At 49.7% G+C, this 25,720-nt stretch overlaps 4 protein-coding genes and 1 pseudogene across 6 annotated transcripts; 3 read left to right on the top strand and 2 right to left on the bottom strand.

The window, feature by feature from the left end:
- Window positions 1-872: 872 nt before the first annotated feature.
- Window positions 873-2,660, top strand: LOC120504164 (GPI-linked NAD(P)(+)--arginine ADP-ribosyltransferase 1-like). The gene is made up of 2 exons (XM_039713351.1): window positions 873-1,626; window positions 2,237-2,660. The coding sequence occupies exon 2, from the start codon at window positions 2,271-2,273 to the stop codon at window positions 2,658-2,660; it is 390 nt and encodes a 129-aa protein (XP_039569285.1). The 5' UTR covers window positions 873-1,626; window positions 2,237-2,270.
- Window positions 2,661-6,647: 3,987 nt separating this feature from the next.
- LOC120504163 lies at window positions 6,648-9,251 on the top strand (annotated as a pseudogene).
- Window positions 9,252-10,914: 1,663 nt separating this feature from the next.
- Window positions 10,915-16,058, bottom strand: LOC120504159. Its single transcript, XM_039713345.1, has 2 exons — window positions 15,204-16,058; window positions 10,915-12,771 (listed from the first exon to the last, which is right to left on the bottom strand). Exons 1-2 carry the CDS (start codon window positions 15,787-15,789, stop codon window positions 12,158-12,160), a joined length of 1,200 nt encoding a protein of 399 aa, XP_039569279.1. The 5' UTR covers window positions 15,790-16,058; the 3' UTR covers window positions 10,915-12,157.
- Window positions 16,059-17,659: 1,601 nt separating this feature from the next.
- On the bottom strand, window positions 17,660-19,421 carry LOC120504162 (NAD(P)(+)--arginine ADP-ribosyltransferase 2-like). The gene is made up of 2 exons (XM_039713349.1): window positions 18,802-19,421; window positions 17,660-18,392 (listed from the first exon to the last, which is right to left on the bottom strand). Exons 1-2 carry the CDS (start codon window positions 19,415-19,417, stop codon window positions 18,307-18,309), a joined length of 702 nt encoding a protein of 233 aa, XP_039569283.1. The 5' UTR covers window positions 19,418-19,421; the 3' UTR covers window positions 17,660-18,306.
- A 3,358-nt stretch (window positions 19,422-22,779) lies between these two features.
- LOC120504161 (erythroblast NAD(P)(+)--arginine ADP-ribosyltransferase-like) lies at window positions 22,780-25,489 on the top strand. 3 transcript variants are annotated; one of them, XM_039713346.1, is made up of 4 exons: window positions 22,780-22,891; window positions 23,515-24,359; window positions 24,574-24,612; window positions 25,062-25,489. In XM_039713346.1, exons 2-4 carry the CDS (start codon window positions 23,603-23,605, stop codon window positions 25,148-25,150), a joined length of 885 nt encoding a protein of 294 aa, XP_039569280.1. In that variant the 5' UTR covers window positions 22,780-22,891; window positions 23,515-23,602; the 3' UTR covers window positions 25,151-25,489. The 3 variants fall into 3 exon arrangements, with proteins under 3 accessions (XP_039569280.1, XP_039569281.1, XP_039569282.1); XM_039713347.1 differs by having other exon boundaries at window positions 25,058-25,489; XM_039713348.1 differs by lacking the exon at window positions 24,574-24,612 and having other exon boundaries at window positions 25,058-25,489.
- Window positions 25,490-25,720: the final 231 nt, after the last annotated feature.

Here is a 25,720-nt window from a genome sequence, read left to right as displayed (position 1 = left end):
GAACTCCCTGATGGAACTGGAGGTATCAGCAAGCTGGAATTCTTTCTCAGCTCAGACTCACAGCAGATCTCTCCTGGTCCTGTGGGTCAGGGGGGAATTTGCCATGGGGTATTTATCCATCATAATTAGAAATGCTCATTAAAATGTGTCCCTTATCTAATACAGAACCCAGCACTTTCCTGTAAATAATCTGCATGGCTCTGCCTCTTTTAGGAAATTTTTTTTATTGTCCAGGAGAGTCATAGAAATGGGGTGTCAGGGTGTGGTTTTCACCGAGTGCCTTAATATCCCACATGACCTTGGCCCAAAGTTTTGCTTTGGGCAGGTGCTGCTCCTTCTGTGTTACAGAATTTGCCAAAAACCCCTCTCTGCATTTCCCTTTATCTGTTCCTCCACAGGTTCCAGAAACCCTTGTCCAGCTGCGTCCACCCTATTCCATCCTTTTATTGGTTTTTTGCCCATTCATCTTTAAGATGTACCCAGCACCATTAAGGGATCTGAAACTTTCTATTCTCTCTCTTATTCTCTCTCTTATTCTCTCTCTTATTGCTCAGCCCCCAAGACCCCAATCCCACCATCCCATGTTCCCCCAGTTCCCCCCAGTCCCACTTCCCACTTCCTGCCCAGTTGCTGTCACACCTCAGATACCTGTTGGGGTCCCCTATCAGATGACATCTGCGGGGGATCAGCAATGGGACATCGCACCATGACCAATATGAACAAAAGCAGCCAAATTTATTACAAGAACAAGCTATATTTCTGCTGTGTTCTACTGTTCACACACCTCAAGCTAATACATTATTGGTTAAGCCTGTCTGTGCACACGTCTCAAGCCTTCAGCTGATTGGTTAGTCTTTGTTCTTCATGCATCTCACTGTGGTTTATTGTTTTGCCTTCAAGTGCTCTTCTGTGGTTTTTTGCTCCGTCTTCTTAGCTTGCTTGACATCCTGGAGTTGTTTTTCTCCTGAGTAGGCTCTTCCTGTTTTTGAGCTATCAGGCACAATGTGAAATTCTACTCAGACCCGTAAAGGCTGGCTTTGGCACTATGTCCATTTTCCTGCAAAAATCCCTCAACGGACATCCTGTAGGCACCTTGCGCCTGAGGATGATCTTTTGGGGGAGTACCTGGGTGACTTCCCTGGCATTGTTGGTGTGGCAGGAAACGTTCTGCACCCCAAAAAGGGATCCAGCAATGCCAGGAGACACCTCAGCCCATGTTGTCGTGGTAGCTCAGAAAATCCATTTGCCAGTAATCCCAGGAGTGTTTCCTCTTTCCGTGATGCCTGGAGGTGATGGTTTTGAATTCAAAGCTGAGGTCATCTGGGATATTGGGGCACTCAGTGAAAACCGCACTGAGAAAACAAATTTTTAGGACTCTCCAGGACCATAAAAGGATTTCGAGAAAGAGGCGGAGCCATGCAAATTATTTGTTGAAAAGTGAAGTTTCTGTACTAGGTGAGGGACACATTGTAATGAATATTTGTAATTGTAGTGGATAAAGACCCTGTGGCAAATCCCCCGTGACCTACAGGAGCAGGAGAGATCCACTGTGAGTCTGAAGTGATAAAGAATTCCGGCTTTCTGATACCTCCAGTTCCTTCAGGGAGATCATTCTGGCCGATTCTGGTATTGGGGCTGGGAGGACCCCTGGGGACACTTGAGGGGGGACACGGGACTGAGGGATTGGGATTGTGGATGTGGGGGGACAATTGGGGAGTCACAAGTCTGGGATTTGGGTAATGGGGGGGTCTGGGGGAAAATGAGGGGGGACACGGGATGGTGAGAGTGGGATTGGGGTGATGGGGGGGCTGGGAGGCACTGTGGGGGCAGGTGGTGATGCCCAGTATTTGGGTTGAGGTTCTGAGGTGACACAGAAGAAATTGGAGACTGAGAGTGGGATTGGGGTCTGGGGACCGGCTGAGGAGGGCACTGGGGGGCTCAGGGAGTGACCCCAGCATTTGGGTCAGCATCCTGCTGGGGCTGAGGGGACTTGTAGTCATGGCATGAGGATTTGGCTTCTGGGGGACCAGGAGAACATAGTACTGTGAGATTGGGGTCCCTGGAGGGCTGGGGGATGTTGGGGAGGCATAAATAACTCCAGGATTCAGGATCAGGGACCCCAGACATGCCCAGGGATCTGCTGGCCAGGAGTGCCTCTCTTCCCCCTGAGCTGACGCCACTCCCCTGCCCAGTCCCTCGCTGAGGAACCCTCCTCTGTGTCCCCACTGTCTTCCAGTGTCTCCCCCTGCTCCCTGTGGCATCTCCACTCCATGGCCACTCTGGCTCACACCCTGGCACTGCTGGCCATGGCCACCACAGCTGTTGAGATGATACCCCTGGACATGGCCCAGGACTCCTTCGATGACCAGTACCGGGGCTGCGGCCCTGCCATGACCGCGGCGTTGCCGGCCCTCAACAGCTCTGAGTTCCAGCAGAACCCTGTTTTTGCTCAGGCCTGGTCTAAGGCCACAGCCGAGTGGCAGAGACGGGGGTCCCCTCTGTCCCCTCTGGCATCCCCAGCCCAGGCCATCGCCCTCATGGCCTACACGATGAAGGACGTGTACAAGAAGTTCAACGATGCTGTGCGCGTGGCCGGGCGCTCCAGCCAGGAATACCGGCTCTTGAAAACAACTCTACATAGCCAGGATTGGCCCAGATGAATGTGGGCCATAGCATCGACTGTTCTCCTCATCCAAGTGGCCAGGAAATCCAATTTGGGACAAAAGCTTATGGTATATACTTTTCTTGCTGTAAATGCAAGAAGATATGGAACAAGGGGAGGAGTTTGCAGTGTTACAAAGAGCTCTGGAATTGGCAGTGAGTAAAAGAGCAAATGTAGGAACTTGCATACCATCAGCCTTGAGCATTGCTCATTCCCATGGAGCCATATGGAAAGAAAGAACCAGTCAATTAACAGCACAAGGATTTCCAATTAAATATAAGCAAGAGTTATTGTCCCTCCTCGATACCACCCAGCTGCCCAAAGAAGTGGCCATGTTACAATCCAGGGCACACCAGCTTCGGGATAGAAAAGTCCGTTTGGGAAATAGACTCACATTAATGGTGTGTGTGAGGTTCTGCAGCAAAGAATCCTGCTGTTAACTCTTGAGAAATTTTTCTGACAATGTCACCCCCAGAAGTGAGGCCTGGATAGAGTTGGGCAGATTGAAAATTGGCTGCTTATCTAAAAGCCGATACCTGGCAAATGGATTTTCTGAGCTACCACTCCAACATGGGCTCAGGAATCTCCTGGTGTTGGTGGATCCTTTTTTGGGCCTCCAGAACATCTCCTGCCACAGCAACAAGGCCAGAGAAGTCACCCAGGTACTCCCCCAAGAGATCATCCCCAGGCTGAAGGTGCCTACAGGGATGTCATCTGATAGGGGACCCATATTGGTATCTGAGGTGTGGCAGCAACTCAGTGAGCAGTGGGAAACGGGACTGGTGGGAGCTGGGGGAACATGGGACTGTGGGAGCGGGACTGGGGTCATGGCAGGTGAGCTATAAGAGAGAGAATAGAAAGTTTCAGTCCTCCTGATGGTGTTGGATATGGCTTAAAGAAGAACGAGCAAAAAATAATAAAAGGATGTAGAAGTGTGGACACAGAAGTGCAAAGGTTGCTGGAACCTGTGGAGTAACAGATAAAGGGATCTCCAGTGAGGGATTTTTGGCAAATTGTGTAACACAGAAGGAGCTGTGCCTGCAAAAGTGAAAGTTTGAGGCAAGGTCATCTGAGATATTGGAGCACTCAATGAAAATGACCCCCAGAAGCCCCATTTTTATGACTCTCCAGGGCAATAAAAATGATTTCCTAAAAGAGGCAGAGCCATGCAGATCATTTACGGGAAAAGTGCTGGTTTTGTATTAGCTAAGAAGTATATTTTGATGAATATGTATAATAGAGATGGACAGATTCTCTTGGCAAGGTCTCCCCTGATGTGCAGGACCTGGAGAGATCTGCTGTGAGTCCAAGCTGAGGAGGAATTCCGGCTTTCTGATACCTCCAGTTCCATCAGGGAGTTCACTCAGGCCGATTTCAATATCGGGGGCTGGTGGGATTCCAGGGGACACTTGTGGAGGGACATGGGAGTGGGATTGTAGCGGGGCGGCATGGAGGGCTCCAGGCTGACATTGTAGGGTCAGGGGTTGATCCTCGAATTTGGGTTGGGGTGCTGGGGTGACATGAAATTGTTAGCGGGTCTGGGAGTGGGAATGGGGTCTGGGAGAGGGCCAAGGTGGCGGGGTTGGGGGTGGGGGGATGAGGGAGTGGCTTTAGGAATTTGGGTGACGTTCCTGAGCAGCCTGGGGTCACAAGAGGGCTACAATGGTCTGGGAGCAGAAATGAGATCCTGGGGAGCACCAGGGGGACGCTGGAAGGGTAAACCCAGGATTGGGATTGTGACTGGATGGCTGGTGTGCGGGGATTGAAAGACATGGACACTGCAATGCCAGCAAAGCAAAGCCATTTATTACACCACTTTACCAGTATTTATAGCTCACTATGTTTGTATGAATTTTTCTACTCGGACCCTTTGCTCCAGTCCCCTTAGAAACACAATCTTCTCGATTATCCTTCTTACACTAGTAATGCCCTTGTTATCTCTTTTTCCTTCAATCATAGCAACCATGAGGTGCTGAAGCCACTGTGGCCCCTGTGGCAAACAAGGCCATCGTGCAAAGCAATTCTATTAAGTTATTCTGTCAAATCAAATCTATTAAATTATTCTATGGAAACCATTCCATTAAGTAATTTTGACCAAGCCAGCAAAATGTGACAATTCCTAAGCAGGGCTCCATGTCACACCCCACACCAACACTCGTGGGAGCGTCTCTTTCTCTCAGCCTTGAGGAGGATCCTTGGAGACCAGCCCCTTCCCGAGGGAGGAAGCTCACACACATTTCATCCCAAGTAGGAATAGAGGAGAGGAATTTCTGTCTGAGAGGGGACTGGACATTCCCAGGGCCAGCTGATGGATGGCCAGGCCCAGCTCTGGTACTTCACCTGCATTTGTCAGTTCAGGGTTGGTGATTCAGGCTGATTTTAGCCCATTTTAGCACCAGTGCCCTGCCTGGCTGGCGGGGACCTGCTGGAGCAGCTCTGGGGAATGACCTGGGGGTCCTGCTGGGTGACCAGTGGAACTAGCCATGTGGCCAGGAGGGATCTGGGGGGCACTCAAACGAGCAGGGGCCAGGAAGTCAGGGAGTGTTAGTGCCCCTCTTGCTGCCCAGTGAGGCACATCAGGAGTGTTGTGCCCAACTCTGTTCAACATCATTTCCAGCTCTGCTCAGGGCTGTGTCCACCTCTGTCCAGTTCCATATCCAGCTCTGTCCAGTGCCGTGTCCAGTTCAGCCCAGTGCCGTGTTCAGCTCTGCCCAGTGATCTTTCCCATTCTGGGCTCCTCAGGACAGGAAAGACCTGGAGATCCTGGGTGGCAGCATGGATGATGACAGGACTGGAGCATTTCTGTCACAAAGTGACAAATAACAGAGAGAATGGAAATTTTCTGTTCCCCTGAAGGTGCTGCACAGGACCTGAAGACAAACTTGCAGAAATGATAAAAGGATGGAGAGGGGTGCACACAGGATAAAAAACATGGCTAGAACCTGTGGAGAAAGAGATAAAGGGAACTCCAGTGGGGTTTTGGCAAGTTCTGTAACAGGAATCAGCAAAGAAATCATTCCAGGGAAAGTCCCTTTGATATCAAATATTTGGTGAAAATGGCTCCCAGAAGCCCCATTTTTATGACTCTCCAGGACAATAAAAGGACTTGTCGGAGGAGGTGGATCAATGCAAATTATTTACGGGAAAAGCACTGTTTCTGTAATAGATAAGGGGCACATTTTATTGAATATTTATAATTATGACGGATAAATACCCCATGGCAGAGTGCCCCCTGACCTGCAGGACCAGGAAAGATCTACTGCAAGTCTGACCTGAGAAAGAATTCCGGCTTTCTAATACCTGCAATTCCATCAGGGAACTCACTTGGGCCAATTTCGGTATCGAGGGCTGGGAGGACTCCAGAGGGACACCTAGGAGGGACACAAGACTGTGGGATTGGGATTGCGGTGCTGGGGGGGATAGTGGGGGAGTCACAGGTTTGGGATTGGGGTCATGGGATGCTCTGGGGGTCGTGAGGGGCGACACGGGATGGTGGGAGCAGGATTGGGGTCATGGGGGTGGCTAGCAGACACTTTGGGGGAAGGGGGAGATGCCTGGATTTGGCTTGAGGTTCTGGGGTGCCACCAAAAAAATTGGGGAAGGGGAGTGGGATTGGGGACGAGGGACTGGCTGAGGAGGACACTGGGGGGCGCTCAGGGAGTAACCCCAGGATTTGGTTTAGGGTCCTGGAGGAAGTTGAATTCATGGGAGTAGGATTGGGCTTCTGGGTGGGCTGTGGTGCTGTGGAATTTGGATTGGGGTCCCTGGGGGATGGGGGATTTTGGGGGATGCATAAGTAACCCCAGGATACAGGATCAGGGACCCCAGACATGCCCAGGGATCTGCTGGCTAGGAATGACTCCCTTCCCCCTGGGCTGACCCCACTCCCTGCCCAGTCCCTCACTAAGGAACTCTCCTGTGTCTCCTCTGTGTCCCCTGTGTGGCCCACAGTGTCTCACCCTGCTCCCTGTGGCCTCTGCCCTCAATGGTCGCCCTGGCTCGGACCCTGGCACTGCTGGCAATAGCTACCATGACCACTACAGCCATTGAGGTGATCTCCCTGGACATGGCCCAGGACTCCTTCGATGACCAGTACCAGGGCTGCGGCCCTGCCATGATTGCGGCGTTGCCGGCCCTCAATCACTCCGAGTTCCAGCAGAACCCTGTTTTTGCCCAGGCCTGGCCTAAGGCCATAGCTGAGTGGCAGAGTCGGGGGTCCCCTCTGTACTCTCTGTTGTCCCCAGCCCAGGCCATCGCCCTCATGGCCTACACGATGAATGACCCGTATGAGAATTTCAACCCAGCTGTGCGCACGGCCGGGCGCTCCAGCCAGGAATACCAGGATGACTTCCACTTCAAAACACTGCATTTCCTGCTGACCCAGGCCCTGGTGACACTGAGGCACGCTCAGGGACGGCAGTGTCACAACGTGTACCGGGGGGTGCGCAAGTACCAGTTCAAGGCAGAGCATGGTGACATTGTCCGATTCGGTCAATTCCCATCGGCATCACAGAGTGAAAAAACTGCTGAGATATTTGGGGATGCCACGGTGTTCCAGGCGCACACGTGCCAGGCGTTGCGGGCCCTCAATCACTCCGAGTTCCAGCAGAACCCTCTTTTTGCCCAGGCCTGGCCTAAGGCCACAGCCGAGTGGCAGAGTCGGGGGTCCCCTCTGTCCCCTCTGTCGTCCCCAGCCCAGGCCATCGCCCTCATGGCCTACACGATGGATGACCCGTATGAGAATTTCAACCCAGCTGTGCGCACGGCCGGGCGCTCCAGCCAGGAATACCAGGATGACTTCCACTTCAAAACACTGCATTTCCTGCTGACCCAGGCCCTGGTGACACTGAGGCACGCTCAGGGACGGCAGTGTCACAACGTGTACCGGGGGGTGCGCAAGTACCAGTTCAAGGCAGAGCATGGTGACATTGTCCGATTCGGTCAATTCTTGTCGGCATCACAGAGTGAAGAAACTGCTGAGATATTTGGGGATGCCACGGTGTTCCAGGCGCACACGTGCCACGGTGTGGAAATTCAGGAATTCTCCAAGTATCCTAATGAGTAGGAAGTGCTGATCCCACCCTTTGACACCTTTGAGGTTATCAAAGTCAGTCAGAAAGGAGACATGGCGAGGGTCGAGCTGAGCTTCACCGGGTCCTTCCGCAACTACAACTGCGAGTGGCTGCAGGGTGATGCCACAGGTGACAGCCTGGGGCCATGGGGACACCCACTGTGGCCTTGGGGACACCAGCAGTGGACATGGCACACCCATGACAGGGCGCAGAGGGTGGGGATACTCACTGAGAGTTTGGGGACAGGGACACCCCATGCTGGGCACACAAAGTCTGGGGACATCCATTGTGGGCACGGATACAGGAACACCCATGGCAGGGCACTGGGATGGGCACCCCCACATCTCGAGGGGACAGGGACAGTGACAAAGACAGGGATGTCCCCATTCCAATCCTGTCTCTCCCTACCAAAGGTAGTGCTGTGGGGATGGGCCCTGTGTGCTGGATGTGGGTGGGCCAGGAGGCCCATGTCACTCCCTGAACCCCTGTCACCCCCTGTAACCTGCCATGGCACCCGCTGACTCTCCCTGACCCTGTCACCCCTAAGCATCCCATGACTCCCCTGGCTTCCCCGGTGCCTTTACTCCCTGTGCCCTGCCTGACACCCTGTCACCTGTCACCTCATGTCATCTCTCCTGCCATTCCAAACCTGTCATTATGGCCATAACTGATGATTTAAGCAGCATCAAGCTCATTACATGGCTATGGCAATGGATCGATATGAGCAGCTCACTATCCAGACAGCAGGCCAAGGAAACTTTGTGTTGCAACATATTAAAAGACAGTTTCAGACCCAGTTTCAGCCTATTACATAGAGCAAAAGCATATTGACAGTCGCTCTATCCAACCATATGAAGCACACGTAGCTTTGGTTAAAACAATAGCAGCTTTTTCTCTCATACAATGGTTCGTTTATAAAAGACAAAGCATAGAGCCCCATTCATATTTAACCTTCTAAATATTCACTAAAATATACCTTTTGCAACTTAGAAAGCTAAACTACACAGCTTTATTGCTCTATTTCTCATGTCTTCGCTACTGCCGATATATCTTTTCTGCTGCTTAAGCATTTCACTCTCCTTACTGGCTCTGAGGCCTTTCTTTTTCCCAGCTTTCGTAAAATCCTATAATCCTGTGGATTCCCACAATTCCCCCTCTCTGTTGACTCAAAAAGAAATCTTCAAACATTTCACTATCCTTACTGTCTCTGAGGCCTTTCTTTTTCCCAACTTTCCTAAAATCCTCTAATCCTCTGGATTCCCACAATTCCCCCTCTCTGTTGACCCAAAAAGAAATCCTCAAAATCGTGTCGTCCACTACTTGCGTTTCATAGCCTTACTATAATATTTTTGCTTACTGTCTGCTTGAGGCCTATTCTTGCGGACACTAATCATTGCTATGTTACAGTACAGCAATTTAATGCCGTGAAGACCCAGTCAGTGAAAAAGATATAAATCACGTCTGACAATAGTTATAAGTCATTGTTCAAAAAACTCTTGTCGATTCCAGGGTCCTAACTCAATACTCTCCTCCATTTCTATACCTTCATCCGTCATTTCTGTGAGATTTCGAACACTCTCTGTGCTTCTACTTCCTACTTCTCTCTCTTGTATGACAAAACTTCCTTGACTGTTTTGTTTATCATTCGTCACACACACTGAAGTGTGCAGGGGATTACTATCAACATCATTACCAATACACCCAATATATAGTGACCTGTCTTGCAAAGTTGCCTTAGCCAAGGTGCAAAGCTCCATTCTTGGAACAGATCAACCGACCAGGATCCACCATCCTCTTTAATTTGGGCTGTCAAATCTTTCAGTTTTTGTATGCTTTTGTGAATGCATTCCAAATGATCGGACAGGTTCATACAACACAGTCCTTCAAATTCCTCACAACCATGCCCTTGTGCCAGTAAAATAAAATCAATTGCTGCTCCATTTTGGAGGGTAGCATGTCTAACACGATCAACATAGGTTAACATATCACTAATGGCAGAGGATGTGGCATTAGTTTGTTTGCTCAGCCAACATCCAACCCAATCTCATTGTTTCAAAGCCACTGCTGAAGCTAATTGGGGTAAAAATATACCTGCCGAAACCCTTCTTGCAGCTTTCCAAGGCATGAAATCACTCTGACAGTTCTCATCATAATAAGGAACAGATCTTTTTTTCCTTTGTTTCCTTTTCATGACCGCTTTAGCTGAGGGTGCGATTACAGTGAGCATCCCAATGCTACAAGGGCCACCTTCAAGGTGTGCTGGAATGCTTTGCCAAGCCCTGTCTCCACATATGAACCAATATCCCTTAGGCAATTGCCATGGATATAGGTCAGCCTCAGGAAGCACATCGCAACTGTTTGAAAAATTACACCAAAACCTCAAATTTCTGTATGCAAAATAATGGGGAGTAACATTAAACTTTGGAGTTTTCTCCTTTTTGCCAAGCACTAGCTATGAAGGTAAAGCAAAAATCCATTGTTAAAGAACCAAGGATTTCCCATTCTTGGGGTTCAGAAGCTGCCTTGGGAAGTTTTTTGGCCCAAACGTTCCAATTCAATGTGGGATTGTTTCCATTGTCAATTTCACCTGGCGTACCATTGGATTGTGTTTTGACCAAAGGCAACTCTTTTACTGGCACACCAACCAGACAGGTTGAGAAAGGTTTTTCTGGTTCCGAATTAGACAAACAAAGTATGCGAGCCGGCTGCCTTGGCTAAGGTCACCCAAACATTTGTTTTTGGTTGTTCCACAGGCAAATCTGCATGACAAAAAAACAATTAAAACCCACCAATACCAACATACAACTTGCATTTGCTCCATCTTATTCATGAGCTAAGTTTTGGCAGAATCCTTACATATATATCAATTTTTAAAATTTTGCTTTTAACACAAACAAAACTCCAAACTTTTGTCAAAAGTCAGCTCTATGAAACAAACATTTGACATACAATTGACACACTTATAAATAACATTAACAAAAAATCAGAGTTTGCAGGTTGCACCGATACACAAGGAATGTCAGGTGTGACCCGGGATCTCTCTGCTCATCTCACGTCTGCGTACTTGCTTCCTTGGTTCTGGACTCGTCAACACGTTCTGGGGTGGGATATGGCTTGACATTTTTGGTTGGGACCCACCTAATTCCAGCACCTGTAGAGACAGAAGCATACCCTTCGCAAAGTTGTATAAAGACATAAAAGCCAACAATATAAAGTATCATTAATAACATCTTTTAAAACTGACCCTTCTAATCTCATAACTACATTAGCAACTGAAGCAGAATCTGTGATCAAGTTAAGAGGTTGAGAAAAGAGCTGAAAAGCAGCAGCTCAAGCTCAGCAATCTGAGGAGACCCTTCTACTATCTGAATGTCTGACTCCCAAGCATTAGTTTTTTGGCTCAACCAAGTTACGACTAATTTGTGACTTTTGCCAGAGCCATCAGTGAAGAGAGTGACTGCATTTAAAGGTTCTTCACTTAATTTAGGTTTTTCTCTAAAACACAATTTTGCCTGCAATAGTTTGTGAGCTGGGTAGTGAATAGAACAAACACCTGGGAAGCCCAAGAATGCATGATGTAAATCATCAGAATTTTGCATTGCCCAATTAAGACAGTGTTTTTTCAATGGCAAATAGATAACTGCAAATTCTTGGCCTGCTAAAGTTAACAATCTGGTTCTGGCTTTAATTACAATTTGTGCAATCATTCCTAAGACTGTGAAAATAGTCTTTGGAGACCTGTAGGGAAGAAAAAATTATTCTATTCTCAACAAAGGATCTGGCTCAGAAGGGTCCCACTGAAAAATGAGACCACAAAGTTGCATTTTTTCTCCTAAAACTGCAAAAAAGAAAGGTTTTCCAGGAATGCAGCGATGAGCTTGTCTTCTTTGGAGAGCTTCCGCGATCTTGTCGAGCGCTGCATGAACTTCGGGGGTTAAGGTTCTTGGAGAAGTGATGTGGCAGCTTCCTCTCAGCAAATTGAGAAGTGGACCTAGTTCATCGTTGGTGATTCCCAAAACAGGTCTGACCCAATTGATTTCTCCCAAGAGTTGTTGTAAGTCTTGCAGGTTGTTGACACTGGTCTGGATCTGTAGTTTCTGTGGCATTATTGTCGTCTCAGTATCTTCCATCCCAGATACTTGCAGGGCGGAACTTCCTGGATTTTTGTTGCAGAAATTTCAAGTCCAGCTTTTTAGATTTCAGTGACAACACAAGCACGGGTTTGCTCCATCTCTTCCTGCGTTGAAGCTGTGATGAGCAAATCATCCATGTAGTGTATAATCATAGATCATAGATCATCCAAACCATCCATGTAGTGTAAAATCATAGATCTTGGAAACTTCTGTCGAGCAGGAGACAAAGCTTGGGCAACGAAATATTGACAAATTATAGGCGAGTTCTTCATCCCTTGTGGCAGTGATTTCTAGTGATATCTCTGCACAGATTCTCTTCGTTTGATGACGGGAACTGAAAAAGCAAATCTTGGAGCATCATCGGGGTGAAGTGGAATGTGGAAAAAACAGTCTTTTAAATCAATGACGACAAGAGACCTGTGTTTTGGGATCATTGGTAAAGAGGGGAGTCCAGGTTGAAGGGGTCCCATGTCTTCGATCACCTCATTGATCCTCCTCAGGTCATGAAGCAACCTCCAGGAGTCCGATGTCTTCTTGTGTATGATGAAGACTGGTGAATTCCAGGGACTGTTTGCTGGGACGATGAGACCCTGCTGTAATTGTTCCTTTACCAATTTATTAAGGATATTTAATTTTTTCTCTGTTAGAGGCCATTGGTCAATCCATATAGGATGATCGGTTTTCCAGGCAATGTTTAAAGTGGCAGGTTTCGATGTGGTTGTCATCACAGGCCCACTTCCAGTTTTGCTCTGCATTGGGGCAGGATGCCTCTCCCCCAGACTGAACTGAACAACAAAAGGACGCACCGGTGCAGTCTTTCCTTCAGGACCTGTAATGTTAATCGTGGATGCACTTTGCAGACACACAGTAGCACCTCCAATCCCGCTGAGGGAACCTGAAGGAGCTACCAAATTCCAATCATTAGGTCACAACATGTGAGAAATTACAGTGACATCTGTGCCGGTATCCGGCATGCCTGTAACATAAGTTGTTTTACCACTGTGAGTCAGGCTACAAGTCAATTGAGGTCGGTCGTGGTCCAAATATTGCACCCAAAAGACCTCTAGACCTGAGGTGCTAGAAGGTACAGTCACAACTGAATTCATTGGAAAGTTGTTTTGCTTGTGGGTACTCATAGGTGACAGAAATGCAATAGCAATAGGTTTTTTGGAGGGATTACTATAGGAACTTCAAGTGCAAGACACGAATGGAACGAGACCACATCTGAATAGCATCGTGAGCTGTTTATTTAAGCAGCATCAGTCTCATTCCATGGCTATGACAATGGATTGATGCGAGCAGCTCGCTATCTGGACAGCAGGCCAATTCGAGCCTTGCACTTGAGGATATTGAGCTGGAACCATTTGAGGATTGGTTGATTGAGGCACAAATGACTGAGGTACCAACACCATTTGATTGGGTGCCTGGTTGCCAGGGGGTACCACTACTTGTGTCTGAGCGCGGTGGTAGTGCGCGTTGTTTCTGAAGTTTGATGACAGAGGTCTGCCATCGATATCAAAATGAGAGTGACAATGCTTAGCAAGATGCCTCCCTTTTCGGCATCGAGGGCAGATAGAAAGTTGTTTTGGTGGAAACGTTTTTGCACGACAATCCCTTTCAACATGACCTAGTTTACCACAAGCAAAGCAACAAGGCCTTTTATCAGAGTCCAACTGCACAGTGCTAACAGAATTTTCCCAAAGTTTTTCCAAGAGCTTTTCAAATTTATCCATTCGTTTTGTAAAATATCTTCTAATGTTTTTCCTAACGCATTGACCTGTAAATTAGCAAGGTGTTGTGGTCCACTCATTCTGCTGCATGCTGTTAACATCTGCACAGCAGCTGGAGGCTGATCAGGCAAAGTTGAAATAATTTTTCTACATTCATCGTTAGCATTTACAAAAGCAAGGTTTTGAACAATATAAGCACGAGCTTGTTCATCTGGACATTGCCTTTCAACTGCTTGGGTTAATCTATCCAAAAAAGAACCATAGGATTCTGTTTCACCTTGTTTAATCAACCTATAAGAATTTACATGTGTGCCAGCTGGCTCTACTGAAAATAAAGCCTTCCTAGCAGCATCTTTAATATCTGCTAATACAGGCCGAGGCAAATCTACTGCTTGATTTTCCGCTCTATGGTAAGGTGGATCACCTGCTAATTGAACAACATCTAACTCTGCATAATCAGTATTTGCATATTTTTCAACCAACTTATTAAGAAGTTTTTTCCATTGTAATTCCCATAGTAGATATTGTGAATTGGTCAAAATCAGGGAAGCCACATTTCGACAATCAGCAGGGACTAAATCATAAGGATTAAAAGTACTTTTCAGCACACTATTAAAATGAGGAGAAGAGAACCCACTTTCTTTCAAAGCCTGACGTAATTCCTTTATGTCATGGTGAGTAAGACTTTCATATCTTGGCTTAGCATCATTACGACCATATCTTGCAGGTAATGCAAGGAGTTGTTTCCTTGAATCCAAATCTTTTTCTAATTGTTGATTAATATTAGACCAGTCCGGCAGCTTTAAAGGGGGATCAGGGTTGGAATTGACAGTTTCACTGACAGTGGCTGATCCAGGAACCCTGCCAGTGTCCGAATTCTTGGCAGCGGCGTTGCTGTAGCAACGAACTTTCCCAGGAGTTCTGCCAGTATGGGCGGGAGAACACGCCTCCGAATTCTTGGCAGAGACACCTGAACAACACGCCTCCCCTGGAGCCCTGCCCAGAGGGACAGAGGCGGGCTCGGCCAAGGACCACGCCCCCTCTGGAGCCCTCCCAAGAGGGGCCGGGGAGGAGGTGTGTTCTCTGGATCGTGGAATAAATCCAAAATTTGTCTCAGCCTGGCTACTTGTCCTTGAATTTATATCTCTGATAATTTCTAAAACCTTACTGCATGTTTCACATATCTTTCCCCCTGCCCTGTTCTCTGAAGGCAGCGTCACAGCTACAGCTATTTCATCCTCTGTACCAAAAGCTTGGCGAGCCATAGAAAAACCTGGCAGAGACTTAACAGAACAATTCACTAGAAAAGGATTTTTCGAATGGTAACACACACTGCCCGCCTGAACCGAACCCAAGGGGGTGTCTGCCCGAGAAGAGGAAGCAGTGTCAGGAGTGACCCCCACAGCCCCCCAACCAGGCAAAACAGATCCCAAGCCTGTCTTGGCCCTCCCTGCTTGTACAGTTTCAGAACACATAATTCCTTTATCACAAAACCTCTGCAAATTATCATCTACCACCTTCACACACCCCCCACCCACCCCCGAACAGAACACGTGCACATTCTCATTCCCGGAATGCAACAAAATTTCCGAACAAATTTCCCTACGTGGCAAAAGTTCATTTTTTCCCAGAGGGAGCGGCGAAGGACTGCTCTCAACTGCAGAGACGCTGACAAGCCTGGAAGAAGCAGGGGACACAACCGGAGCTGGTAGCTGTTCCGATTTGCAGTTTCCGGAGGACCCGACACCGTTATCGTTCCCGAGAAAAGCACTCAACGCTTCAGAAGGGAAGGAACTCTGAGGGGAACCCAAAACTTCCACAGAAAAGGAGGGTGACCCGGTATTACTTGGATTTAAAGGGTCTGAGCAAGATATTTTGTAATGTTGTTTGGAGATGTCTGTGTCACAGTCAGTTTGTTTAAAACACTCTAACAAAGTCCGGGAAACAGGCAGGAGTTTCCTTACAGTCTCGTCCTTTTTGAGAGAGAACAGATCATAGATTTTCCAGTTTATTTGATCCCAAAAACCAAAGGTAAAAGCAGACTGCAAGTCTATATTTTGAGTGTTCGCTTTTACCCAGACTAATAAGTCTTTCAGTTCATTTTTTGAGATATCTGAACGTCCTTTATCTTGTAATATTTTCTCAAGATGGTAAAAAACGTCCCATTCTGTTTTAGATAAATTATTTCCCATTTTGGTCACCCAGGAAGCCCCTAGAAAAAGATTACTTACAAAGACATCAGATGTAGACAAAGAGGGAATGATGCATTCCTCCTGTTTAACAACCTGGGTCTCCGGCGCCCGAGTTTTTCCAAGATTTTCTTCTTTATCCTAGTCTAACGTTCTCCTCACACAGGGCACCATTTATATACAGACACGAACAGAACGGGACCACATCTGAATAGCGTCGTGAGCTGTTTATTTAAGCAGCATCAGTCTCATTCCATGGCTATGACAATGGATCGATGATCTTTACTGTCTCTGAGGCCTTTCTTTTTCCCAGTTTTCCTAAAATCCTCTAATCCTATGGATTCCCACAGCACCCCCTGACTCTCCCTGACTCCTCTCACTCCTAAGCATCCCATGACCCCCCTGGCTTCCCTGGTGCCTCTACTCCCTGTGCCCTGCCTGACACCCTGTCACCTGTCACCTCATGTCATCTCTCCTGCCATCCCAAGCCCACCAGTATGGCAGTAACTGATGCCCTCACTCCTCCCATGATCCCCCTCATGCCTCTCTTTGTCCTGCTGGTAGGTGCGTCCCCAGGGCTTCCTTCCAACTTGGAGGACTCATCCTGGCCACCACGCCCCTGGCATTGGCCACTGAAATTTTCCGAGCCACGAATCCACTGTGGTCTCTGAGGTCACTGTGGTCACTCTGGCAACCATGGCCACCATGGCACCAATGTCACAGTCATCACTGTGGCCACCCCAATCACCAAGACCACCAGGAACCCCAAAGAAATGAGGCTACCAAGGCCAGCACTGCCACTATGGCCACCTTGGCAGCTCTTGCCACCATGAGGTCTCTGGGGCCACCACTGTGGCTGTGGCAACTGCGGCCACCACAGCCACTCTGGCCCCATGGTCACAAAAACCATCTAGGCCGCCATGATCACCTCAAATCCCTCAGCCACAAGGCTACCACAGCCACCATGGTTACCAATACAATTTTGCAAAGCAATTCTATTAAACTATTCCATCAAAACAATTTCATTACATAATTCTGACAAAGCCAGCAAAACGTGACAATCCTTAAGCAGGGCTCGATGTCACTCCCCACACCAACACTCGTGGGAGCATCTCTATCTCTCAGCCTCAAGGGGGAACCTGGGGGAGCATCCCCTTCCTGAGGGAGGAACCTCACACACATTTCATTCCAAGCAGAATATGGGAGAACAATCCCTGTCTGAGAGGGGACTGGACATTCCCAGGATCAGCTGATGGACGGCCACGCCCAGCTCTGGTGGTTCACCCTCAGTTGTCAATTCTGGGATTGTGATTTTTGCTGGTTTTACCCCATTCAGTGCCATAATCAGCAGCAGACCTCCCCAATGCAGCTGCAATGGCCACAAATGGGGCATTGTCTGTGGTCCACATTCCGGGCAGAGCATCCTGCCACATCCTGCACTTCAGGAGGACCTTAAAGGCTGGAAATTGGGAGGTTCAAGAGGGCAAGGGCAGGTTCTGCCCGGGAGAGGGACAGACCTCAGTGGCAGTTCCAGCTAGGGTTGATCTGCTAGGGTTGATCTGAGGAGAAGGTCCTGTGTGTGCTGATGGGTGAGCAGAGGAGCTGGCTGTGTGGCCTGGGGCCAGGAGGGACCCAGGGGTGCTGGGAAGAGCAGGGCCAGGAGGTGAGGGTCGCTCCATCCCAAACCATTGCAGAGCCCCTCAGCTGTTCCTGGTGCTCCAGACCCTTCCACAGCTCCATCCCTTCCCTGGACATGCTCCAGCCCCTCCATGTACTTTGTGAGGGGCTGCTGTGAATGAGGAAAAAGGAAGGAACATTTCTCCAGCACCTCTTTGTAGATCGAGGTTTGGAAAATTAAAGCTTGGAATTGCCTCTAACAAAAACTGCAGGAACTGCTTTATTTTAGGAAATGAGGTTCCCTGCAGGAAAGGCGTTAAAGGAGCTGTAGAGATACATCAGGTGAGCCAGCAGCAAATTTTAGTAAGGTTTTGATACTGAGACAAAGCAAGGATCAGATTTCTGATAAACATTTGGTACGCCAGGGGAGCAAGGATCAAGTTTTTGATACATTTTTGATACACAAGGTGAGCAAGCAGCAATTTATTGATAAATGAGGCGAGGCAGTTAAGGAGCGTTAGAAGGTGGCTGTGACTTTGGTACTCCCAAGCCCCTCTATCAGGAAGTGCCCAAGTGGCCCCAGGTGCAGCCCAGTCTCTGCTGTCTCTGCTGTTCTGCGCTGTCCTGGTTGCTCCAGCTCCTCTGTGCTGGTCCTGGTGCCCTGGCACTGCTCCCTTGCTGAGCAGCTCTCCGAGGGGCTTTTCCAGGATGGACACATCGTTACAGTGACCATGATGGCCACACTGGCAATAATGGTCACTATGGCCACAGTGGCAATAACGGCCACAGTGTTCACAGTGGACAAAGGCACCATAGTCGTCATAATAGCCTCGGTAGCCTTGGTGGCCTCGTTTCTCTGGGGATCCAGGTGGCCTTCCACAGTGACCTTGGTGGTCTCATGGCTTAGAAGGTTCCAATGGCCACTGCCATGGCCACGGTAGCCAGGAGAACTCCTCCAAAGTCGGGAGAGTTCCTGGGGAGACTCCCACCTGTGGGGACAAAGATTGGGGTCAGGGGGATCATGAGGTGAGAGGGTCGGGGGGCATCAGGAGGGCCGTGGTGGGATGGACACAGGTGGTGGGTGGCCCTCAGGGTGTGGGGTCAGAGGGAGCCATAACAAGGTCCATTTCCCCTGTGCCCAGCCATTTACTATGTACCTTGTCCCCCCAACCCCAACACTGGATGTCCCTGTCCCCCTTGCCTGGCACTGGGTGTCCCCATCCCCTGTGCCCCAGCAATGCTGTCAGTGACTTTGTCCCCCGCTCTGGGTGTCCTGCCTCCCACCCACAGTGGGTGTCCCTGTCCCCTCTGGGCCATGGGTGTCCCCAGCACTGTGTGTCCTTGTCCCCAACCCTCACTGAGTGTCCCCATCCCCCCCGGTTGTTCCCATGATGTCACCTCGCAGCCACTCGCAGTTGTAGTTGCTGAAGTTCCCAGTGGAGCGAAGCCCAATGTTCAACGTGCTTCCTTCTGTGTGGACATCAGTGACCTCAAAGGTCTCAAAGGGTGGGATCAGCACCTCCTTCTCATGTTGCTTGAAGGAGAAGTTGTGGATGTCCACACCATGGCATGTGTGCACCTTGAATCTCGTGTCTGTGCCATAACCCTGGGTGACCTCTTTGCTCTGCGACGCTGAAGCAAATTGACCAAAGCGGACTTTATCGCCAGTCTTCACCTCAAACTGGTAGATATTCACCCCTCGGAACACGTCCAGACACTCATTAGGGTCTCTCAGCTTCTGGAGGGCCTGGGTCAGCAGGAAATGCAGTGTTTTGAAGTGGAAGTTGTCCCGGTATTCCTGGCTGGAGTTTCCAGCTGTTCGCACGGCTTTATTGAACCCCTCGTACACGTCCTTCATTGTGTAGGCCATAAGGGCAATGGCTTGGTCTTTAGTTAGAGTGGATGAATATGACCCCCTCTTCTGCCACTCAGCCGTGGCATTCACCCAGACCTGGGAAAACTCTTTGTTCTCCTGGAACTCAGAGCTTTTGAGGGCTGGCAAGGCTTCAGTCATGGCAGGGCCAGGGACATGGGGTGACATGGGGAGGCTTGCTTGGAAGGAAGAGTGGGGTCAGCCAGGGGAGGGGAGTAGCCCTGGCCAGGAGACCCCTGGACATGTCCTGGAATCTGATCCCAAATCTTGGGGTCACTCCTGCAAGCCCTAGTGTCCCCTAGACTCCCAGTCCCACTCCCATAGTTCTGTGTCCCCCCTCCCAGTGTTTCCCAGTGCCTCTGTTACCCCCATCCATCTCCAAGTCTCTTGTACCACTCCCAGTGACCCCCATGTCGCCCAGGGCCCTGACCCAAGGCCTGTGGTCCCCGCAGTGTCCCCCTTGTCCCCATCCCATACCGCAATCCCACTGCCAGTCCCATGACCACCCTGCTGACCCCTGGACACCGATCCAGTCTTATGTGCCCCCAAGTGCCCCCCAATGTCCCCCAGTACCCCACTGCAACTCCCATGGTCCTGTGTCCCCCATCATTGCCCCTGGACCTCAGTCCCTGCAATGTGACACCTCTAGTACCCCCCCAGATGCCAATCCCACAGTCCCATTCCAAGTGGCCAGGAAATACAATTTGGGAGAAAAGCTTATGTTATATACTCTGCTTCTGTAACTGCAAGAAGACGTGGAACAAGGGGAGGAGCTCGATATGTGACAAAGGGCTCTGGACTTGGCAATGAGAAAAAGAGCAAACATAGGAACTCACTTGCCATCTGCTTTGAGCATTGCTCATGCCCATATGGAGTCATATGGAAAGAAAGAAGTCAATTAACAGCACAAGGATTTTCAATTAAATATAAGCAAGAGTTATTGTCCCTCCTTGATTCCACCCAGCTGCCCAAAGAAGTGGTTGTGCTACAATCCAGGGCACACCACCTTCGGGATAGAAAAATCCATTTGGGAAATAGACTCGCATTAATGGTGTATGAGAGGTTCTGCAGCAAAGCATCCTGATGTTAATTCCTGAGAAATTCTTCTGGCAATTTCACCCCCAGAAGTGAGGCCTGGATAGAGTTGGGCAGATTGAAAATTGGCTGCTTATCTAAAAGCCCGCAATAAAGAGGCTGGGTGGGTGGGTGAGAGTTATTGGGTAACTACTACGTCAGGCCCTCCCCAACTGATGCTGTTATTTGTAAAGGAGAAAAGCACCAGCAAAACTCTGGGGAATCGATGCAATGGGAGCCCGTCTGTTGCCTCAGATCCTCAGTGTCCATAGGACAAAATTGTCAGGTCTGTTACAGAGCAATGTCCAATATGTTTTCAAAATATCCCTTTGAATTCAAATCCATCACCTGCAGGCATCACTGAAAGAGGAAACAATCCCAATGATACCTGGCAAATGGATTTTCTGAGCTACCACGCCAGCATAGGCTCAGGTGTCTCCTGGTGTTGGTGGATCCCTTTTTGGGGGCTCCAGAAGGAGTTCTCCTGCCACACCAGCAAGGCCAGGGAAGTCACCCAGGTACTCCCCCAAGAGACCATCCTCAGGCTGAAGGCACCAACAGGGATGTCATCCAATAGGGGACCCATATTGGTATCTGAGGTGTGGCAGCAACTCAGTGAGCAGTGGGGAGTGGGACTGGGAGGAACTGGGGGGTACATGGGACGATGGGATTGGGGTCATGGTGGGTGAGCCATAAGAGAGAGAATACAAAGTTTGAGTTCTCCTGAAGGTGCAGGATAGAGCTTAAAGATGAATGGGCAAAAAACCACTAAAGGATGTAAAAGTGTGGGCACAGAAGAGCAAAGGTTTCTGGAACCTGTGGAGAAAGAGATAAATGGAATGCCAATGAGGGATTTTTGGCAAGTTCTGTAACACAGAAGGAGAAGTGCCTGCAAAAATGAAAGTTTGAGGCAAGGTCATCTGAGATATTGGAGCACTTAATGAAAATGACCCCCAGAACCCCCATTTTTATGACACTCCAGGGCAATAAAAATTATTTCCTAAAAGAGGCAGAGCCATGCAAATTATTTACGGGAAAAATGTCAGTTTTGTATTATGTAGGAAGTACTTACCGTCTGCTTTGAGCATTGCTCCTTCCAATATGGAATCATATGGAAATAAAGAATTCAAGTAACAGCACAAGGATTTTCAATTAAATATAAGCAAGAGTTATTGTCCCTCCTTGATTCCACCCAGCTGCCCAAAGAAGTGGTTGTGCTACAATCCAGGGCACACCACCTTCGGGATACAAAAATCCATTTGGGAAATAGACTCGCATTAATGGTGTATGAGAGGTTCTGCAGCAAAGCATCCTGATGTTAATTCCTGAGAAATTCTTCTGGCAATTTCACCCCCAGAAGTGAGGCCTGGATAGAGTTGGGCAGATTGAAAATTGGCTGCTTATCTAAAAGCCCGCAATAAAGAGGCTGGGTGGGTGGGTGAGAGTTATTGGGTAACTCCCAATAACTACGTCAGGCCCTCCCCAACTGATGCTGTTATTTGTAAAGGAGAAAAGCACCAGCAAAACTCTGGGGAATCGATGCAATGGGAGCCCGTCTGTTGCCTCAGATCCTCAGTGTCCATAGGACAAAATTGTCAGGTCTGTTACAGAGCAATGTCCAATATGTTTTCAAAATATCCCTTTGAATTCAAATCCATCACCTGCAGGCATCACTGAAAGAGGAAACAATCCCAATGATACCTGGCAAATGGATTTTCTGAGCTACCACGCCAGCATAGGCTCAGGTGTCTCCTGGTGTTGGTGGATCCCTTTTTGGGGGCTCCAGAAGGAGTTCTCCTGCCACACCAGCAAGGCCAGGGAAGTCACCCAGGTACTCCCCCAAGAGACCATCCTCAGGCTGAAGGCACCAACAGGGATGTCATCCAATAGGGGACCCATATTGGTATCTGAGGTGTGGCAGCAACTCAGTGAGCAGTGGGGAGTGGGACTGGGAGGAACTGGGGGGTACATGGGACGATGGGATTGGGGTCATGGTGGGTGAGCCATAAGAGAGAGAATACAAAGTTTGAGTTCTCCTGAAGGTGCAGGATAGAGCTTAAAGATGAATGGGCAAAAAACCACTAAAGGATGTAAAAGTGTGGGCACAGAAGAGCAAAGGTTTCTGGAACCTGTGGAGAAAGAGATAAATGGAATGCCAATGAGGGATTTTTGGCAAGTTCTGTAACACAGAAGGAGAAGTGCCTGCAAAAATGAAAGTTTGAGGCAAGGTCATCTGAGATATTGGAGCACTTAATGAAAATGACCCCCAGAACCCCCATTTTTATGACACTCCAGGGCAATAAAAATTATTTCCTAAAAGAGGCAGAGCCATGCAAATTATTTACGGGAAAAATGTCAGTTTTGTATTATGTAGGAAGTGCATTTTGATGAATATGTATAAGTATGATGGATAGGTTCTATGTGGCAAAGGCCCCCTTGTCCTGCTAGTCCAGGAGAGATCTTCTGTGACTCATGCTGATAAAGAATTCTGCCTTTCTGGTATCTCCAGTTCCATCAGGGAGTTCACTCCATCCAATTTTGGTATGAGAGGCTGGGTGCCTTTGGGGACACCTGGGGGAGAGATGAGACCATGGCATTGGGATAGGGCCCTGGGGGGAACTGTGGGGGACCCTGGGGGAGAATGTGACATGGGACTGGAATCCTGGGGGAAGCTGAGGGACACTGGGGGACACGTGACTGGGATTCGCTGGGCTTTGGGGGGCATACGGGGTGGGGGGGGCTGGGAGTGGGACTGGGGTCATGGGAAGGCTGGGGGACACTGCATGGGGCAGGGGGTGATCCCCAGATTTGGACTGGGGTCCTGGGAGGGGGTAAAAAGACACTGGGGAAGGACTCAAGACTGTGGGTGTGAAATTTGGATCCCTGGAGGGACTGGAGAACACTGGGACATCCAGGAGTGACCCCAGGATTTGAGATCAGGCTCCCAGGATGTGTCCAGGGATCTCTTGGCAAAGGCTTCCCCCCCTCCCTGGGCTGACACCACCCTCTTTCCCCATTCCCTGATTGAGGGACCTTCCCTGTGTTCCCTGGTGTCCCTCCATGTCCCTCTGTGTTCCTCCATGTCCCCTCATCATCCTCTCAGTGTCCCATCAGTGTTCTGCCATGTTCCTCAGTGTTCCCCATGTCTCACCATGTCCTCTCAGTTTCCCAGTGTCACCCAGTGTCTCACACTGCTCATGGTAGCCTCTCCCCTCTCTGGATCCCCTGGTTTGGACCCTGGCACTGCTGGCAATGGCCATGACCACCTGCACCATCAAGGTGGTGCCCCTGGACATGGCCTGGGACTCCTTTGATGACCAGTACCGGGGCTGCCGACACGCCATGACCGAGTTGTTGCCAGCCCTCAACAGCTTTGAGTTCCAGCAGAATCCTCTGTTCGCCCGGGTCTGGGTGAAGGCTGTGGCTGAGTGGTGGAGGCGGGGGCCCCCTGTGACCCCTCTGTCCCCAGCCCAGGCCATCGCCCTCATGACCTACACAATGAAGGACGTGTACAAGGAGTTCAACAATGCTGTGTGCGTGGCCGGGCGATCCCGCCAGGAATACCGGGACAACTTCCACTTCAAAACGCTGCATTTCCTGCTGACCGATGCCCTGGCAACACTGAGGGACACTCGGGGACCACGATGTCACCATGTGTTCCGGGGGGTGCGTGGCGTCCGGTTTGAGGGGCGGTGTGGTGAGACCGTCCGGTTCGGTCGCTTCACATCGACATCGCTGCATAAACAGATCGCTCAGCAATTTGGGACAGACACGATGTTCCAGGTGCAGACGTGTTACGGCGTAGACATCCGAGAATTCTCCTCCAATCCTAGTGAGGAGGAGGTGCTGATCCCACCCTTCGAGACCTTCGAGGTCACCAGTGTCACCCATGAAGGAGACAGGGCATTGATCCAGCTCCGCTCCAGCGGGACCTTCAGCAGATACAGCTGCGAGTGGCTACGACGTGACATCATGGGGAAAACCTGGAGGACAGGGACACCCACTGTGGGTATGGGGACACCCATGATGAGGCACAGGGGACAATGACACCCACAGGTGATGTGGGACAGGAACAGGGACACCCATGGCATGGCACAGGGATGGGGACCACCACATCTGGGAGGGGACAGGGATGCCCGTGCCAGGGGAGGTCAGGGACAGGGACAGGGAAAGGGACAGAGACAGGGACCACCCTGTGCTGACTCTGTGCCTCCCCTCTGCAGACCAGCTCTGTGGGGACCAGCCCTGTGTGCTCAATACAGGTGGGCTGGGACCATCCTGACCCCCCTGGCACCCCTCTGACACTGCTCATAGCACCCCCTGTATACCCCCGACGACTGTCAGTCCTAAAGCCCACCATGACCCCCCTGAAACCCCTTGCTCCCTGTATTACCCCACTGCCCCCCTGACACCCTATCATCCCTAAACACCCTTGGCCCCCTGACCACCAATCTCCCTCCTGGCAACCTGACCACCCCCAACCCTCCTACCAGCCAAGGCCCCCATCTCTCCTCACCCTGTGTTACCAACCCCTCTGAAGCCCTGACACACCCCCTGACCCCCCTGATCCCCACTCCCATGGTCCTCCATCCATCCTGATCCCCCCTCATGGCCCCCCCCTGTACTCCTGTAATCCCTGACCCCTCTCTGACCCCCATCTACACCCTCACCTACATGGACCACTCATCCCCCTCTTCTTCCTCCAAGGCAGGAACATCTCCAGGGCCCCGTCCCATCTCAGAGGGCTCCTCCTGGCCACTACAGCCCTGGCAGTGGCCACCAGGATTGTCTGAGCCATGAAGAAATGAAGGTTACAGTCATCTCCACGATCACCAAGGCCATCATGATCCCCACAGAAAGAGGCAAGCAAAGCTACCAAGGCCACCACTGCCATTTTCCCTGGAGGAAAAAGAGGAAAAAGCAGAAGAGAAGAGAAAAAGAAAATCCTACCTGCTCCCCACCCCCCACATTTCATTAACTCCCCTTTACATCTTTGGACATTGATTTATTTGCATTCTTGCCCAAATTCTGTGAATTCCCACATATTCTGGACTTAAACCCAACCAATCTCTATTTCCACATCCTAATTAATTTAACCTAGAAAGAAATAAGAGGCATGTTTCTTTACAGATTGTGTGAATCTGGTGGTAGATAAGGCCTGTGACTTGTAGATAAGGAAGTGAGTGGAGAAACTATCAGTTTCAGAAAATGTTCTTCCATGTGCCTCCCTGGGAAGGGCAGGGACAGGAACATTTTTGACCTCCTGGCCCTGCTCTTCCCAAAAACCCCTGGATCTCTCCTGGTTACATGCCACATGGCCTGCTCCAATGGTCACCCACCAGCATGCCAGGTCCTTCTCTAGAGCTGCTC

The sequence above is a fragment of the Passer montanus genome, unplaced genomic scaffold (assembly GCF_014805655.1).
Source record: "Passer montanus isolate IOZ18808 unplaced genomic scaffold, ASM1480565v1 scaffold286, whole genome shotgun sequence".
NCBI classification, from domain to species: domain Eukaryota; kingdom Metazoa; phylum Chordata; class Aves; order Passeriformes; family Passeridae; genus Passer; species Passer montanus.
The sequence above is the reverse complement of the archived record's forward strand: the minus strand, read 5'-3'. Positions and strand labels throughout refer to the sequence as shown.

Coding starts and splice junctions, on each gene's coding strand:
- LOC120504164 (XM_039713351.1), top strand. CDS start 2,271: ATGGCCACTCTGGCTCACACCCTGGCACTGCTGGCCATGGCCACCACA.
- LOC120504159 (XM_039713345.1), bottom strand. CDS start 15,789: ATGGGAAATAATTTATCTAAAACAGAATGGGACGTTTTTTACCATCTT. Junction 12,772..15,203: donor AAAAAATGAACTTTTGCCAC/GTAGGGAAATTT, acceptor GGAATTTGGTAG/CTCCTTCAGGTTCCCTCAGC.
- LOC120504162 (XM_039713349.1), bottom strand. CDS start 19,417: ATGACTGAAGCCTTGCCAGCCCTCAAAAGCTCTGAGTTCCAGGAGAAC. Junction 18,393..18,801: donor CAACTGCGAGTGGCTGCGAG/GTGACATCATGG, acceptor TTGTCCCCACAG/GTGGGAGTCTCCCCAGGAAC.
- LOC120504161 (XM_039713346.1), top strand. CDS start 23,603: ATGGCCATGACCACCTGCACCATCAAGGTGGTGCCCCTGGACATGGCC. Junction 24,360..24,573: donor GACAGGGACACCCACTGTGG/GTATGGGGACAC, acceptor TCCCCTCTGCAG/ACCAGCTCTGTGGGGACCAG. Junction 24,613..25,061: donor GCCCTGTGTGCTCAATACAG/GTGGGCTGGGAC, acceptor CCTCCAAGGCAG/GAACATCTCCAGGGCCCCGT.